General features: G+C 42.4%; 1 protein-coding gene across 16 annotated transcripts in view; it reads right to left on the reverse strand.

The window, feature by feature from the left end:
- Kcnma1 (potassium calcium-activated channel subfamily M alpha 1) overlaps window positions 1-19474 on the reverse strand; it is a 738489-nt gene that overhangs the window by 296392 nt on the left and 422623 nt on the right. For all 16 annotated transcript variants that reach the window (XM_026789548.1, XM_026789554.1, XM_005367704.3 and 13 more), the window contains exon 4: window positions 539-632. In XM_026789548.1, coding sequence (XP_026645349.1) covers window positions 539-632 — 94 coding nt within the window. The remainder of the gene's footprint in view (window positions 1-538; window positions 633-19474) is intronic.

The raw sequence follows: 19474 nt of genomic DNA on the forward strand, positions 1-19474 counted from the left end.
AGGAAACTCTCTTCCCTGGGTCTTTCTAAGGTAAATTGAACTGTGAATGAAGCGCATATATACGCATTCACGCACATGTCTGCAATTCCCATTTCATACAAAACTCCTCATGAGTACCATCTATCTAGTATGGGCCTCCGAATCCCACCAACCTTCACCCCTGGTTGGCTCTGACAGTGGCGATCTCAACACTGCTAAAGATAAATTGATGAGCTTAAGATACTTTTGTTCAATTTACCTTTTAATAGAAAAACACATTCGTGCTTGAATATGTTAGAAATTTAGGAACACTGAGACAGTGAAGATGCCATTGTTTCAGGCCCCTTCCTTGAACTATATCAAGCACATATTACAGAAAATGTCCAGCTATGCAATGAGCTTTCCCATAGACCTAAGAATAGAAAGCAGGTGTGCAGACCACCATGGGGACCTCAGGGGTCTCCTTGCCTGGGAGAGCAGTCCTGGGTGGCATGTTATCCTGGAGTTTCAGATTCTCCTACCCCACTGTGCCACTCCTGGGAGATGCCGCCAAACTTACCCGCAAGCCAAAGTAGAGAAGGAAGAACACGTTGAAAGCCATGTCGATCTGTAATGTGAAATCTTTGTAGAAATTCTGGCAGGATTCTATTGGGCTATTAGAATGGGAAGAAGAAAAAGCAAGAGGTAAATAAAAGACCCAAAAAAAAAAAAAACCCTCGTCACAGCTTCCACAATGCTGAGAAACGGTGGGTGGGGTAGAGGGCAGAATGGACGTTCATTGAATACATTTGGTCTTTCTACCCCTTGTGACCATCAAGCAAGCACTGCCAAAGGGGTTTCCATTCAATCATTCAGTGATTTCTTCTCTTATTTGCTGGGGGTGGCGGTGGCAATTGTAGATATTTTTTTTTTATCATCATTCAACAGTTGATCTGAGACTCAAAGGAAGGTCATGCAGACTCCTTGGAGGAAGGACAAGCAGGAAGGACTACCAGATTCCTTGATTTCACATTAACCCTTAAAGAACTGATTTCTTCAATTAAAAGGACTTATCACAAGGCTAAAACATCAGATCCTATGCCCTCCAGCCCATTAGAAGTGGAGCCCATTTTCCAGTAGCTACGTCTGGATCTTAGAAAAGCTATTAGCAAATTTGTAAAGGACTCAGGAGCATCTCAGGAAAGCTCTGGAGGAGAGGCTCCTGGTTACCGTTCTAGCTAGTCTAAGCATGAACTTCTTGTGTGGTACTCTGCACTGGGGAAGGAAGCAATGTTCAACAATAAAATTCAAGACCATTAAACTAATGTATGGAAGCAGTACTCTAAGGGTTAATTTTGTTTGTTGTTGTCGTTGGCATGCAGGTTAATGGGCTTTGTTGTGTGTGTGCCAAGCAGCCAATGCGCACCCTCGCCCCCCCTCCCCCGCACACTTCTATTTTGTTCAAGATTCGGCAGTTCCAAAAGGTACTACTATACAAACTGGTACAAGGCTTCCATGAGAGTTCCCACAGCAAACTGATCAGAACATCTCTGTGTGAACAGTGCTGAAGGTTGGAGCAGGTGGGAAGCACCAAAGTCTCACAGACATCTCAAAACTATAACAGAAATTTCAGTAGACTGCCGTCTGTAAGCAAATGGAAGCATCCAGGCCGGGAATAATAAGACAGTGAGATGAGAAAAAGGGAGGGAGAATGGAGGGACCCCCGAATTCTTCTTCAGATGGGAAGCAAGCTGGACCTCCCCAACCATGAGTCAAGAAACTGCAGAGGTGCATCAGGAAAGATTTCTGAGCAGCGTTGCCACTTTAGAAATCATTGCATAAGATACCAGTTAGTATAGTTGTACTTCTATCAGGGCAATGCTTGGCTGTTCAACAGGCAGGAATTGGTGCAGCCTAGGAATGCAGGGCCCACTCAGAAGTAAGTCAATCTATGGGAACCTCCAGTCATGTGACATGCACTGGCTTTCCCCGTTCTTTGGGATTACAAACCAAACATGCCCCTGGTCGTGTTCCAAACCACTGATGTGTGGTAACCCTCCACACATAAAGGCAGAGTAACCTATTCCTCTATTTACAAAGTAAGCAGACTGAACAAAAGCTATAGAAAATGGTTGTTTTACAGAGGAAATAACAACTGCCGAGTTCTCACTGAGGCAAGAAAAGTGAGAGGGGAGACAGAGCGGAAGCTGGTTAGTCCAGTGCTGAAAAGAGGCAGGAACAAAAGCTTACACGAAGCAGCCTACCATTGTTCTTTTTGTCCCCGCCCAAGTATGAACTTAAATGAAAACTAGGGCCTGTAGGTAACAAGGGACATGTTTACAATTCTTAAGCCATGGTGTGGTATTATCAACATCAAGAGTACAGTGTGTTCCTAAAATATGCATGAAGGGTGACAGGAAAGATCTACTACAGATCCCAGGGACCTTAAGTTGACAGTATGTATTTCTGTGGTGAGAGAGAGCCACTGGCAGGATATACTATTGAAAATTAAGAGGTGTCTGTGTGTGTGTGTGTGTGTGTGTGTGTGTGTGTGTGTGTCTGTCTGTCTGTCTGTCTGTCTGCATGTGTGTGTGTGTGCAAGAGAACAAGTGAGTGAAGAAGCAGGAGATTTGTAGATAAGCATCACATTCATGTGCTCCATTGTGCTAGCAGGAACCTGGATTCTACATTGAAAGTACCTAGTCACATATTTTGTTGTACACAGTGTCAAGGGAACCAAAGGAAGGTCTTGGGTTCAAGTTCACCAAGGAAAATCCATAATTACCTCATTAAAGCCAAGAAATAAGCTCAATATTGGTTTCCCAATAGTCATGGAAGGAGATATTGGTGGCATTTAGGGAATCTTGTTAATTCTCTAGTGCCTATTAATTCCATGAGTTTGTGGATTAATTTAGGAACTTCTTGGAAAACATTTTTCTGGACTCTATTAGAGAGATAACATTTAAGTGTCACTGCGGTTACTTTTGTTCACTAGAAATGGGAAGAGATATTCAAGAAAGTATTAACCATCAGGCCACGGCAACTCTTCCCATTGTTCCTTGATTTCCTGGTCAGTTCTTTTGTTCTGGTGCTTTCCATATCACACAGTGTTTAAGTGCAACAATGAAAAGACTTTACTCTAAAAAGATGCCATGTTGAAAACCAAATCTCAACATTCCATCCCCATGTATAAAAAGTATTCAGAAAACATAATAGACCTGTCACTGGCTGCTCAAAATTTAAAACTAACCTCCTTACTATTCACTGAGTTCTACACTTTGAGCTAAAACAATAAAATAGAAGCTGTTCTGCTGCTTTGAGTGGCTATTTTTCTGGCTGAGGTACAAGGTAACAGAAATACATCCTGAGCTATGGACAAGGTTGGGGTAAAGGGCAAGAGGTGGGAAATTCTGAGGCAGAAACTGAACTGAGTCTCTGGGAACTCAGGTGGAATGGAAGCATTCTGGTGACACTTTTTATATCTCTTTTAGCAACTTCCCCTGCAATGGGAATGCCCAGAACAACACCCTGCATGGTGTTTCAAGGAGCAAGGGAACTATTTATCAGGATCCATTCTGAGATAAATCCTCTGAGTGCCTATAGTTCATGCTCTCGCACAATCAGAGACCACAGAGTGGAGATCCAAAGCCCCATTATTTCATTCCCCAAATGGAAACAACCCATGGAGTTTACTGATCTTTTCAAAAGATTATCCATAACTCAAGAGCCAAAAGGTTGGCCTATCAGGATTTATTTTTCTCCCCAAGAGACTTTCTCTTAGCGATTATTACTCATTGCGGGAGGGAACCGAAATGGAAGCACCTCTTCGGTCTTGTGTAAAGCGCCAGGGTTTCCTTGTCTACATCCGCAGATGGCAGCAGGGAAACGGGGCTGCTATTTAAAACTACAAAAGAAAAGGATTCTGAGTCACATTCTTAAATTTAGATTGCCATTCTGATGAGGCATGCCCACATCAGAAAAGGCTTTGGGTGAACATGCAATGCCAATCATGGGTAGAGGGGTTAAGAATAGAAAGACACCAGTTCTAACTCTGACAGCAGCAATCTGGCCAACCCTAATCCATTCCTAGTTAATGAATAACTAGGTAAATAAAGCATGTTATCCTTATATCCGATGGAATTTTCATTCCTAGGCTCCCACAGTCTCTACAGATTGGGTGTGATACTGAAGCCTTGGGGACATTTAATGTCTTGACCAGGAATCTAAGCTCGAGGATCTTTCCAAAGATCCCCACTAAGAAGTTCCTTCTGTTGAGACACGTGCAATATGGGGCAGAGCTGAAAATGAACTTCTTGAAAGCATTTGCTTAGCATGCAGTTGTCTCCAAAGGAAATAAGACACTCTGTATGGAAAACGGATCCCTTTCTACATATCCTAAACAATACATTTTCCTGTAAATAGGTTCAGTATGATGATTCAATAGGTAGAACTTTCTGGACTTGGCTTTGGAACTTGTCAGAGCACAAGGCCACTCTTTGGAATCTTGTGTCATCTTGAAGCAGGAAGTGCTGACATTTCTCCTAACCCTCCACACTTCTCCTCATATCCCAAAATGCTGTTTTTCTATCTCCTGCCTATGGCTGCCCAACTCCATGAGGCTATTTTTTCCAGACTCTGGTTGTCAGACTCTGGCCTTCATAGGCCTTGGCTCCAGTTCTTGATTCCTTACTCTGGATTAGGGGTCTAACGTTGGGCTTTTCTCCCAGGCTCCCAAACTCTGCTGATGTTGTTGTTCAGGGACCCCACTTTGCTAACCATGACTTCTGAAGACATTCCTAGCAACTACACACTACTTACAGGTACCATTACTCAAGAAGATGCTCATCCAGACCTGAACAGAGAAGATTAAAGAGTTTGAGCCTGTCCACAGACAACCAGATGCATTCCACTTAACTAATCGCTAAGATCAAGGCTTGAACAGATACTTTCAGTTTCAGATATGGAAAAGAACAGGGGTGTGATTACAATACCACCTTACATGATTCAACAGTGGACATTCCAATTAACAATCAGCATACCTGCTGAGTACATTCTCAGTTCTAAATTAACAGGGAAAACTGACAAAGTCTAGATGGGGAGGGGTGAAGGGGATGGTGCTTTCCTTACAGGAAATACGGAAATGCTAAGCATCTTAGGAACACAACAAGCATTTGGAATGATAGAATAGGGAAGAGACTGGTAGGGAACCAAAGTAGCACTTTGTATAATGATTTCTAACATTCTGATTCTCCCCACTCTTGAAGGCTAGTTCCTTTTAAAATTGAATGGAGCCTTCTCAAGCCCCACCAGGATTACACACAAGAGGTCAGATCAAGGCACTGCAGACATGAATCAATTCAATAAGCTCAATGATAGCAGACTCTACTCATCCAGCTCACATCTGCAGTGCTGCTAGATTAATCTAATTAAAAGATGTCATTCATAGAGCATTAGGGACCTTTCTGTTTCAAATACCAACTCTGAGCCCAGGTGCAAAGAAACTCCAAAACCTACTTCATTCTAAAGTTCTACAGTTTTTTTGTTTTGTTTTGGTTGTTACTACAACTGATTACTTTGTTCCATCAGGAATGAGACCCATATATTGTTAGCTCTAAATCTGTGTTGTGGTGTGACTTTTTCAAGTGCTCTTGTCCATTTGTGTTCTAACCGCAATAGCCTTCAAAAACTTGATTCACCAGATAACTCGTATCCTTGTGTATAACTTATATACAAATAATATGTGTCCTTACATATTTTCCTTCATCTATGAGGGATTTTAAAGTATACCCTTAAAAACCAATTTACTCATTTTTTATTTTGTCTAAGAGTGTTTTGCTTACACATATATCTGTGCATGCATTTCCTGTTGAGGCCAGAAGATGGCATCAGGTCTCCTGGAAATAGAATCACAGATGGTTATTAGCTAACATTACGGTGCTAGAAATTGGACCCAGGTTCACGGGAAAATCAACCAATGCTCCTAACCACTGAGCTATCTCTCAAGCCCCTCACAGGTGAATTTCTATAGCTCTGAGATTGGGAAGAGCCTCATTCAGTTCATGTTCAACTCTTCATTTCAACTGTATAGCATCTACATATACTAATGAATTTGACCCTCACAAGAGGATTACGTAAAATATGTATTTGTTAAAATCTTTGATTTACAAAAAGAAACTCAGAGACTTCAATATCTGTTCAAGTTCATAATTCTGAGTAGTTGAGTTGGGATGTGGATCAAGTAGCTGTATTATAATCTCACATTACCTTTTCAGTGCAATGCTATCTCCTTGGAAAGGGAGATGGGTAAGACACAATGTTCAATATTAACTGAGCATCCCAAGAGGCTCATACAAAAGTAAGGGGGTAGATTGATGGAATGCTGAAGTTAAACTACCCTAGCAAAACTTCATGTATTTGTGAGCTTGTCTGGGAATATCCAGAGGAGCTGGATTATCTAAACTATGTCCAACACTGTTCTGTCAAAGTGGGCATGTGGAAAGTTAATCATCTCAAGAAGTCCTCCCTGGGTCTCCAGTGTTTCTGGAAACAGAAATGTTCTACCTGGAGAGATAATGTCATTCACTTATATACTTACTCTCTTAAGGGTATATACTGCCTTAAACCCCCAAAGAGACAGGAAGATCAGTAGCTGGAGGCCATCTTTGGGAACTTAGTGAGTTAGAGGACTCGTTGGGCTACATGTGACCCTGCACCCTCCCAAAATGAGCAAAATGAATACAGTAGAAGCTGATAATATTTGAACCCTTAAATATTCCTTCCTAACTATGGGCTGGGAATTAACAAACTTTCCACACCATTTCATCCAATCAAAGCAAAAGGAAAGATGACATCATTTAGACATAGATTCTATAGAACTCATCTTCAGCCAATGAGCAGTATTGATCTCACAAATGTGAAGTTTTTCTTGCTAATGTCTGGATGTATTGGTCAAAATATGTGCTTCACTTTACCTGTGAGGATGATATGTATCTGAATATTCAGACTATCAAGAATAAAGAGAGTCTTTGCAGTGTATCCAGTTCTGTAAGTCAGTGTTATCCATACAACTTTGGGTCCCAATGTCTTGTGAACTCATAACAATAATGGAACTACTATGAGTGAGAAGATGCTAATTAATCGTTGAAATGGCTTGAATCTGTTTGTGGACCATTGCCATGTTAAGTGGACAGCATCACAGGTCCTGAACAACTCAACTTACATCTGTCTTTGTATTTCTTTACTTTTCTTAACACCCCCTCTTGAGCACCTGATCAGAGTTATGCACTGAAGAGTTTATCATTGGAGGTTTGAGAGATGACTTAACCAGTTAGCAGCACTTGTTGCTCTCACAGAAGACAGTGGTTCGGTTCCCAGAACCCACATGGTGTCTTACACCTGCCTGTAACTCCAGTTCCAGAGGATCCAAGTCCTCCTCTTCCCTTCACTAGCACTGCATGCATGAATGTGGTATGCAGACAGACATGCAGTCCAAACACCCAGACACATAAAGCAAAAGTAAATAACTCTAAAAGGCCAAAAAGCTTATTTTTACAATACCAGCGTGGGGCCATACATTCAATAAGTACTATACTTTTATATTCTTATTTCAAACACTGAATCAAGCCTCTTCTGTCCATCTATATTAGGACTTTATCTAAGAACATCTTTAAGATACATGTCTTCCAGGTCACTATCTTTGACAGGTGGACTGATTAATGATTGATCAAAGCTAATGAAAATTACATCAGATTGGCTCTTTGTTTAATCTTAAAGCATTTTTCTTAGACACTACACTTGTTTTACATTTTTCCTAAAGAATATTGCACTTGTTTCAATGTAAATAGAAGACACTCTCTGTAACTCTGTAGTATTGATCTACCATGATGTCAAGCCCACTTGTTAAATGGTTTTATCGGGAAGTCCTTAGCTATGGTTAGTGTCGATAATTTATTCATCTTCCTGACAACAGCTTTTAATTATGTCAGTGCTCAGATGACAAGATGGGATTCAATGGCAATAAACACATAGATCATCTGAACTGTGCTGAGATGAACAGGCAGCACAAAGGGGTGACATGGGAACCCTCGCTGCTCTGCCGAGTCCTTCTGTGCTTTTTAATCTTCAGCTCTGAACAACAATGACAGCAGTGCATCTCAGAGCATTCGCATGCCACAGGGTGTCTACCTGAGTAATTAGTCCTAAGAATACAGCATTCTTCAGAGAGACAAAGAAAATGACATAGATTGCTGATGAGGAGGCAAAACATGTCAGTTCCTTGCAAGCTGAATTTCTCAATGAAATTCACAGATAACGTGTTATCCCAAAACTCAGGTGGTAAGAGCCTTGCTACTTTCTCTCTACGAATGATTGCAATGTCTGTGCTCGTTAGTGTTTGTCGGTGTGATACAGACAGACATATTTGGGAAGAGAATTTCAGTTGAGGCATAGCCTCCACCAGATCGGCCTATGGCTATGTCCTGAGGCATTTTCTAAATTACTAATTATGTGGGAAAACCCAGCCCACTGTGGGCGGTGCCATCCCAGGTGGGCCTGGCCTATATAAGAAAGCTAAAGCAAGCCAGTAGCTGTATTCTTCCACCGTCTCTGTTTTAGAGTTCTTGCTTCATGTTCCTGCTTGGGCCCCTGTCCTTAATTCCCTTCATGATGAGTTATAATTCTAAATCGGGGGGACCTTTTCTCTCCAAGCCTAATTTTGGCTGACAACAAAAAAGAAAACTAGAGCAGTGTCTTATCTGTGTTTATATTTACCCCATTCTATATGTAAATGCACCTGAATATTTTAAAGGCAAAACATGTGAATTGTAAGTCAACCTCTTCACCAATGGGCAACTGGGTAGTTTTCAAGTTGTGCAGATGATTCAAAATCCTAGTTCTATGACCTATGAGCTGGTTGTGTCCTATGACCTGTATTCTGTCATTGAAGCAACATGACCTCTCCAAGCCTTGGTTTTCTTGTCTGTAAACTGGGGATAAGGAGACAAAATGTCAAGGCTTATGTAGGGAGAAATAGCTATGCATTCAATCAATAACACTTATATTTACAGCTAAGTAACAGTGGTAATGACAATAGCAACTGCCAATGGAAAATGCCCCAAAGGCAATGAAAACCGAGAGGATTAGTAATCTCTATGCTCCATTTCCCCTCTCATGTCTGCATTGCTGAATTCTTATAAAAATACTCTGATATGATCCACAGACTCACTGGATATGCAGTGAGCTCTTAATCGGAGAATTCGCTATCACACAGTAAGAGTCTATACGTCAGAATGTTAATTTTGGATAAAATTCAAAAAATAAAAATGGGAAAAAGATATTCCCAGAAAGATGGTCATACTGTGTCATAAATACTAAATAATTAACCAAGATTTCTTAACAATGAGTGTTACTTTAATGTCACTTTAATGAGTGGCTCGTGGGAGGCTAGCCGCTCTTCCTCCCAGATCTTCAGTTCCATTTGCTCGCCTGGCTTGTGTGAGTGTGGAGGAGAAGCACAGGAATGAAGCAGTCAAACACTCTGTAAATACTCTGCTCTAGCTGCACTCCCATAAATGCATTCTTTCACTGTTGGAATCCTGGAATGATGTCCGAGACAACCTACCCACTAATGCTTATTTTCTCTAGCTTGACTACAGACTACAATTATGTCAATCACAGTTGTTACCAGAGTGGAATTAGTGTTCATATTTGCCAGCATCTTTTATGTAATAAATCAGAGTTAAGCTATTACATAAAAACAGAGTCTTGCCAAGGAAGGGCTGCTTGCTGTGATTTTTTTTTACCAAATTGACAGTGAAACCACAATGGATGCACTCTGGTCACCCACTTCTCTACCCCTGTGCACGATAGCCATTGCCCCCTTTGCAGAGGAGTCTCATTTATCTAGAAGAAGAGAGATATAAGGGGATTATTTAGTAAGTACTAAGTGAATTGTCACTCAGATGTATATTCCAGGTATAGATGGTGAGTCCTTCAAGGACAGAGCTCAAGAGCTATATGGGTATGGGCAGCAGACACAAAAAGGTAATGTGCACATACATGCTCAGCGTCCTGCAGCAGACATATGTCCTGCCCCAATCCCAATCCCACCTTTGGTCTATCCAGAAAGTGGGAGAGCTTAGGGAAACAGAACAGATAAAAATCCCAGGTCAAGACAAAGAGTTGGGAACTCAGACATGTAGCCTGGCATGTAGTGAGAGGGTTAAATAAGACCCTGGCCGCTGAGACTATGCTTCCTCTTACACCTACCTTGGACAAAGGGTACCTTGATCAGGGCAAGAGGAGTCACCAAACCACTGTGCTTTCTGCTCCCATTTCTGGATATTGTCACACATGTATTAAATAAAGGTTCACAGACAATCATCTCTGAACAGTGATGACCAATAGGCAGCCACATCTACACACTGGTAAGCAATGCCCCAGGGTCAACATTCATGAAGAAAGCAGTCTAGACAAAAAAGAAGTTCAAGGTAGTTGGGTATCAATGCTTCTCAAATAAGCTCTTGCCCTTATATAGAAAGTGGAAGAGGCTGTGGAAGGAAAACATGACCCCTCTACCTATCAAAAGCAGCACAGGAGGGTGAGTCTGCTGGTGTGCTGGAAGTTCATCACATAATAAGCTTTCAAATAACTGTGACTTCCAGCTGTTATTATAAACAGTGGTTAAGACAATTCTTCTCTGTGAGCCTTCTCCAGATTTTAGACTCTGACACGTGGAGGTCACTCACTGGTTGCTACTTAGGTCTAGCCCCCCTGTCCTTGAGATGTTGCCTTTGGCACTGCTACCTTACTCTGATTTTAGCTGCAAGGACTCAGAATGGAAAGCTCAACTAACTACCCCACAGCTTCAATTCTAATAACCCTCAACTATATGTCCACTTGAGTAGTCTACTCAAGATCTACACCAACAAAGACCTTCAGGACCAAGGCTCTGCCTAGTGCTAATGTTAGGAGCCCTGGTAGCATCAGGCAACAGCAATTCCCTTTATCTGTTGCTTTTCCTTGAAGAATAAAAAGCAATAACCAGTAACACACACACTCAGCCTGGGATGAATTTTGTTGACACTAACGGCTAGAGATAGCTCTGTTTGTGGTATCAGGAGGTTGTTTTGTCACTGGGGATTTTTTTAAGGCCCTGGGAGAGACCGGGCACCAGTCTTGCTGACATCTAGTATAGAAAACAATTATACTACACATGGCAATAAAATTGCTATGTGTTAGCTCTGTCTCTGGCTGACAGCAGAGGCATGGATGTTTTGTTAAAGTATCCCTATTTGGGAGCTTTGCACAGAGCCCACAGCATCACAGCCAAAAGGGACAATCTGAGATACTGCTGATTAGTAGGCATGAATCTTCTGAGCACTGGGAAGGAACAGTAATTTCTTAGGAATGTCATAAAGCAACCTGGGCAGTAGAGACCAAGCAAACTATAGGAGATCAGTAGGACAAGTTACTTTCGGAATCAAAGAGTCCTCATTAACAGGGCCAGGAGGATTCCTTAGCAAACCCTATACTTATACAATCACATCCCCAAGTATATGTTCTTTTTTAGCTATTTTATGAAATTGATGTCTTAGCTTTGGGAATAATTCTTTCCCTTTATATGTTTTTCTTTCTCTCTTGCTGCTGGTTCACAGTGGAATTCATTTATCTATCAAAATTCAGCTTATCGCTTCAGGCCACAGAAATAACTCTTACCACGGTTTCAATGGTGTGCACTCGGCTTCTGGATCTAAATTTGGAGAGGAGGATTCTGAACTGAAAGTAGCAAGCTTCTTCCTGCTGCTCCTCCTTGTCATGTTATGGCTGCCTCTGATTTCTCTCTGGAGTTGTTTTCTGCAACCCTTTGAAAGCATAGCAGTGTGCTCTGACGGGGTGCCCTGGAGCTGCCTTCTTAGGACTGTCTTCCCTGCCCCCTGGATGGACCCTCTCATCACCGCTCTGCCTCCCTGCAGCCACCCCATCGCTGTGGCAGGAAGCAGGGTGTGTTTCCAGGAACAGAGACAACTGTTTCCTTATGGGAGAGCCCTGGATAAAAGTTCCCCTAATGGGGAGCACTTCAGCCCCTGGGTTTCAATCATTGCCTGCACAGGCCGCCCTCTAATTCCACCAGGCTCCTTTCAGAAAGGAGAATACACTCAAGCAAAGAACTCTTTAGTGGTTACCTTAAGAACATGTTTGAAAGTCTATGCAAAGTCTGCTTCAGTGGGTGAATAGGATATGTCTAATAGAATGGGAAGAATTGGCGGGTAGAAGGGGTTTGACTCTACCGAGTCCTCAGATATAAGAAAATGGAAATCCAAAGAGGAAAGGGAGGCAAGAGGCTTTCAGTTTTGTTTTACTCTAACTGCCGAACTGCATCATTTTAGTCTAGGTACGCTGGCAAGCTATTACTATGGGGCTTTTCCCTCCCACGGTGGGATCATTAGAGCTGGTTAACACTCCAGCTTTCCTTTCCCGGCATTCACAGTCGGTTTTTCTGCAACTTAAAATACCTACTTAGGTGAAATAACACCAGCCACACATCCAGCAAGATCCTGGCAGTTATATTTTACAGAAGTCCATCCCAAGAATACAAGACAAAAAGATAAAGTAGACATTTGATAATAAAAATTTAAAAAAAAAAGAATTAAAAGTACTTTTAAAGAAAGTCATCACTATCCCATTGCAACAGGGAGAAAAAATGATGCCAGTTATTAATCAGCAGTGCTGAATACAGTGCCAATGTGCTTAGGTGAATATAAATATCCTCGATAGTACTACCCTTTCATATATCTTCAGGTTCAATTAGTGGTATTGCTAGATACAATGAACTATGTGAAAGGCAAGTAATTGTATTTCTTGGGGGGATTTATCTTATAAGGTGGTGTTTATTAAGTCTATTTATTTATCAGATTTAAATAAAACCAAATATAGAAAACATTGTTCAGGAAGTCATGAGAAGAGGCGGGACCCTTGGGCACTGTGAGCACATCGTTGCAGAGTTGGGAAGACACCGAACTGACCATTGGCTAAGCTGCTACTTAGAAATGGGCCTCATGTTCTAAATCCCTGATCATGAGCTTTACACTCACCACCAGCCTCACTTGAGACTTTGTCACCTCTTTTCCAGTGCTCCAGTGTTGAATTTTTGTGAGATGTGGTGGTTCTGGAGAAATATCAACCAATTGGGGGCCCACAAGGATTTCCAGGAGCGATCATATATCCCAAATCTTCAGTGTATCAGAATGCTCCCTGCTGTAATTCCATGCATGTGTCCAGTGCTTGCTACATTCAGAGCTACCAAGAAAGGCATGTCGCATGCATGGGCAGTGCAGGAAAAGGATCTAGTTAGTTAACCTGGAGGCAACAACCAAAAGGGTAAGGTTGCAGCATGCAATGAAAACCACACTTGGCCTTGGCTGCCATGCAGAAAAGACCTACATCAAAGAGTCTGCTGTGCGGCTCCTGGTGAGAGTCGACATGAGAGAGGTGAGATACTTCAGCAATGACAGACATGGGCAGAAAAGGTTCAAACCACTCTAAACAGAACACCATACAGAGCACTGGCATTTCACACGAGGAGAGGCAGCTTTGGGGCCCAGAGGCGAGAGACAGGAAAGGAACACAGACTGTCCTCAGATTTGACCGATTTCTTCGCCAGCCCTCCACACACACGTGTTTTTATACAGTGTCTTTTGATTTGACAAGTAATCTGGTGACATCTGCTATAACTGTTCAGATATTTTGAATATTTTGGAAGAGCGAAGTATTGGTGGCATGAAGATTCACACCATGATTTCCTGTTGGGACGGTTTATTTGAAAAGCAGGGCTGAGGTTGGGTAGATAAATGAGTGGCAGTTAAGCACCAATACCCTTCAAATCATGGTCTCAGAGTTCATGGTGAACCTCTGGACAGAACAAAATGTTGAGAACCCAAAGCTCGTGAAAGGCAATATCACCCCTAAAATCCACCTACACCCCTTAACTTCAAACCACTGCCAATGAAGCCATTTTATTTTCTTTCACCATATTCAGGGAATGGAACCTTAGATAGAGGGGAGATGCCTTGATATATTATTCTAATTAAAAGTGACTGATCAGCAAACACATGAACACTTGAAACGTGTAGGATCTTCCCTGTCTCAGTCTCTCTGTCTCTGTGTCTCCATCTCTGTTATCTCTCTGTGTATGTCTGTGCATTCTTTGCTGCAGAGGCCGGAGGACCACGTTGGGTGTTGCTCCTCAAAAACTCTCCACTTTTTGAGACAAGTTCTCTCTCTAGTCTGCAACTCATCTAGGAGGATCGCTGACTGGCTAGTGAACCCCAGGATCTGCCTGCTTCCCCACCCCCTGTACTGGGATTTTAAACACGACACCAAGCCCATTTTTAAAATGTTGGTTCACGGCGATCCTTTGCAAGGCAAGCACTTTCTTTGATGAATGAAAGCAGCAGGGACCGGGGAGGGGCCTCAACTCCCTTCAAATGTTAAGGCCACAACAGCTAGCTGCCAGTGCAGACTAACAAGCGGCCTGCCCCACAGACTCATGCTCTTGGTTTGTTCTGCTTGTTCTGCTCTCTGTGACCTCGAACACAGCTCATGTAGGTCTGTGCTGTCATGCAATTCTTTCCCATAGCTCTCCAACTGGAAGAAGAGGGAGAAATCAATTGTACTGTTCATAAATCACTCCTTTTAACATGCTTTCCCGGGGCTCCTAGCTAGTGTGGACCATGATGGCAGCTGTGACAAGGACTTGGGCATCCTGTGAACAAAAGGACAGAATCCCCAGCTGTCATACTTGCGGAGAGCTGAGCATCCTCTAGGATCTGAGCTCCACCAGAACATAAAGATGAATACAGCCAGACAGGACACACGATACTATTCATTGAACAGATAGCTCCAGAGTTCTTTAGCGACAGGTGCTCTACTCATTGGAAGGACACAAAATTCAATGAAACACAGCTGCTGGTCCAGGAGAATATATCCAAGAGAGGCTTGCTTCAAAGTTCTCCCGAAGAGGTAGTTCTACCTTCTGACTAGAGGCAAGCTGAGCATCCCACCAGACAGCTCACTAACATGAAGTCCTCACTAAGATGTAACTACTGCCCCTCTGGGATGTTGAGAGAAATGAACGAGGAAATGTTAACTGCTGCTAGTGGCCAGCTCCGCTGAATTCTCTGTCAGCAACATCTACTGTGACCTCTAACACTCAAATCCAGGTAAGAAACCAGAGGTTGATGGAATGAGCAGACTGTCTCTCTGGGCGAGCTGAGATAGATGTGGAGTAATGAGCAGACACGGATCTGAGGGAGATGGTGGTGAAGGTACAGGTGTGGAGGGCTAAGTATGGGCAGAGATTTGGGTGTACAACGGGACACAGAGACTCAGGAGCCAGATAGCTTACCTGACTGGTAAGAACTGAGGAGAGACAGAAGATGGTGAAGTAGCTGGGTGCCTAGTAATATGCCTAGTCTCCATCCTAGAGAAAGCTGGAAGCTGACAGAAACTTAAATGTAGAGCAATGGCAACATTAGCCTTGTCTGGCACTGAGTTAACTCTGGGGCAACATAGAGCAGGAAGTACAAGTATTTAAGAATATGGAAGAGAGGTCAATTTATCAAATTAAATCCTAGAGGAAAGAAGTCATTTATGCAAATCTTTGCTAAAATTAATGTGGGTGAATATTTGCCTGCAGGTATGTGTATGCGCACGAGGTCTAAGCCTGGTAGCTGAGAAGTCTAGAAGAAGGTATCAGATCCCCAGAACTGGAGTTACAGACAGTTGTAAGCTGCCATGTGGATGCCAGAAGCCAAATCCAGGTCCTCTGCAAGAGCAGCCAGTGCTATTAACCTCTAAACCATCCCTTCAGCTCCAACCTATGCAAATCCAAAGATGAAATTCTTCCCTGCAGGACAACTAGGGCCACCTTGGGGAGTGGCTTTCTTCAGAGACTGGTGCTGTCAAGTTCTGTAGGGACCACTCATGATACCATCAAAGCAGTTACCTGAATCACAATGGCCCTCCATGTCTACTTCTAGGGTCTTTGTGTCACAAGGAAATGAAAGCACCTGGCTCTTTATCGTTTGAAAGAAATTACCTTCCTAAGAGGCTACTGCAAAAGCATTGTAAAAACGACAGTAGAACAGCATCCAAGGTGGGCATGTTTCTACCCTCTGAATGGGGCAGCTGTAGACACACACATTCCTACAGTGGCAGGCACACTACATGTGGTCATACTTTGGCAGACAAGGAAGGTTAAGGCTAGCACTCTCTCTACCTCCGTAGCTCCCTTCCAAAAGGACTTGATAATATCCCCAGAACCATCCGTGGCAGTGGCACTTAGAGCATAGAAACCAACTGGTAATCACAACCCTGGTCCTATTGGGGTTTGGACATTTGAGTTTCCTGAAGATGATCTGAAATATATTCTCAGAGCAATGCTTTCTTTAAGCCACAAGAGTAAGAAGAAAGGGGATATTTCCAGAGAGCACTTTCTTTTCAAAGAGCAACCAAGAATGCTTATGCCCAGGTAAGCTCAACTTTCAAGTACAACCAGGATGGGAACTCTACCCCTTCAGCTCTTGAAGTATAAACAGAAGAGCATGTCATGTGATTATGCTTCCTGGATGGATTTACCTTGGCCCCAAGTCCCTCAGCCTGTAGCCTTAGAGAGAAGAGTGGTGCCCTGAATTTAACCATGGAAAACAATTGAGATTCCCTATAGACATGCCCACTGTGGTTGCTTAGTAGCCATTCAGCCAGTGATTGCTCAAAGTGAAGGAACATTGTTGGAAGTTTTGTTTGGGTCTTTTTTCTCTGTCACCCCCAACATCCAGGACTCTGTGTCAAATCTTAAGTTAAAGAGATCCAACCTTCATAGCTGTTATCTCTAAATAATGTGGGATTCCCTCTGTATGCTGTGAATATGCTTTATTACCATTAGCTAATAAGAAAGCTGCTTTGGCCTATGGCAGGGCGGAATAAAGCCAGGCAGAAAATTCAAACAGAGATATAAAGAGAGAGTAGGCAAAGTTAGAAAGATGCCATGTAGCTGATGAAAAAGAAGGCACAGGGACCTTATCAGTAGACCAAAAACCTCATGGTAATACATAGATTAATAGAAATGGGTTAATTTAAGATGTAAGAGCTAGCTAGGAATACGCTTAACCTATAGGCCAAACAGCTTTTTTAATTAATATAGTTTCTGTGTGATTATTTGGGTCTAGGTGGTGGCGAAACAAATGAGCAGTCTCCTCCTACACCTAAAGGATGGAGGCGGAAATCCTTCCAGGTTTGTGAATAATAAGAATTATCCTGTGTGGCCTGATACTCTTCCTTTCTCTCTTAACTGAATAAAAATAAGAAAACCCAACAAAGGCTGTTTCTCCTCTCTGCTGGCCCCCGTAGACAAATGCATGCACAGCTGGAAAATGGAACAGTATACAGTATCATCATCAGTACTGTCATCTTCCCCAAGTGACAATGGTACTCATGGGATAGAAACAGAAGCCAGCAAAGACTAGTATACGCTCCTGCCTGTATGCCCCAGCAACACCATCAAAAGAAGCAGCTCAGGCTTTGCCTTCTCCGGCAGTTCCACTATGAGAGTAAGGAGCACCACATACTCACATTTGTTAGGAATCCAAATGAGCGCATACTAAGGAGGCATCGTTCATTATTTAGTAGACAACACCTTCCTATTCAGAGGAACAGGAATCAGATAGGGTGCAAGGACATTTTTATTATGTATGGTTTGGTAAAGAAACAAAGTAAAAATAGGTGCTTTTAAACTTAAAGCCTACAATCTAATCTTTAAAAATAGTTGTCTGAATAGCAATCATTTTGTTGTTGTTGAATTTTAAATAACGCTTTGGAATTTGCACCATTTCCAAATCCACTAATGTGACTTCCTACAAACTTTGGTGAATCTTTTTTCAAAGTTGTTTCTCTTTTTCAAATTCAGTTTCTCACAAGAGAGCTACTTGGCGCTGCCAGAAGAATTCGATTTGTTGACTAAGGAGTTGGTGGCAGCTGGTAAAACCCCTCACACTAACAGCATGTGCCCCGCTTCCTGTTGTGACAATGAACTACAGCTCTTTAACAGAATTATGGGAGATGGGGGTGATGCACGCCAAAATGCTATACAGTTTTTGTAAGTCTCTTGTAGGTAGTAAGCTATTCTCAAATAAAATTATCATCCAGCAAATTCACTCTTGCAGATATAGGTTCAGTTCCCAGCAACTCCTGACTGTAACTCAAGGTTTAGAGAATCCTAGATCCTCTAGATCATCATGCCCTCTTCTGGCCTCCACAGGCACTGCACAAGCAGAGTGCACATGTAAACACACAGGCAAAACACATTTTAAAAATATCTTTCCTTCCCTGTTTGACTTTAATGTATCGAAGAGCCAACATAATGTCTATTTGCGGCTCAAAGTGCATGCCTATTGAAAATCAGCAAGCTGCTTTCTTTAGAAAGCCTGTATTGGGCACCTGTTGCGTGTGTAGTAGAACATAGAAAAGACACCAAGGAGGTGTAAGAAGCTACAGAGATCTGTTCATCTTCTATCTCAAAAACACATTAATTTAAGCAAAAGCATTGTTTGCTTACCACATGGATTCTCAGAGATATTATCTCAAGACAAAATAGGCTCTCAACAAACAAAGTCATTAACATACTAAGCCAAGGAAACTCCTAGGGTGAGAAATCATAGTCATTTCCTCAGTGCCTGCTATCATGGAACTGAACAACGCTTTTCCTGTCAATCCCACTCAAAGCTACCCTTATACTTGCTATTCAGATTTATCTTTTTCCTTGTCTAAAGCTCAATACTCACCCCGACTTAGAAGCCAAAAACTGACATATACCTAAGATGCAAGGAGATAAGATCTACTCCCAGGAGGAGAAACAACTGGAAAAGGCTCTGACAAGGAAGGTCACTCACAGAATCTCATAAAAGCAGCAAGGTAGAAAGAGAGACAGGCAAAGTTTAGAATATAGGCATCTCACAACACCTCCCACCATTGCCCGTGGGCAGCGTCTTCTCTGTCTACACTTGGTCTGCCCAATACTATTGGAAGTAATGTCAAGGCCAACTATGAAGTCATGAGGATGAATACTTAGACCACTGAAGACTTTACAAAGAACAAGGCCACAGTTTTCATCTTTCTGTGAGAGATGAAGGAAAAACAGAGAGATGTGCAAAGCCCATATGCTCCTGGAAGTGAAGCAGTGGCCGATGAACCAGAAAGAGCAGATCCAGCCCTTCCTGCATACAGGACGGGTGCCATTGCTGCTGGCCACCTATAACTTCGCCTGCAGGTAGGCAGGATTTTCAAAAACCTGGAGCTCCCACTTTCCTCTGTTTAAATGATTATCAATCAGCACAGCTTGATCAGGCATCAAACAAGTTACTTATTTAAAACATTTCCCTAAGAGCTAGAAAACTTCCACTCTTGAACTTCCAAGATACAACTACTTTTTTTTTTTTTGACTTCCCTTTTATGTGGGTCTTTT

Source organism: Microtus ochrogaster, unplaced genomic scaffold (assembly GCF_000317375.1).
Source record: "Microtus ochrogaster isolate Prairie Vole_2 unplaced genomic scaffold, MicOch1.0 UNK21, whole genome shotgun sequence".
Classification (NCBI taxonomy): domain Eukaryota; kingdom Metazoa; phylum Chordata; class Mammalia; order Rodentia; family Cricetidae; genus Microtus; species Microtus ochrogaster.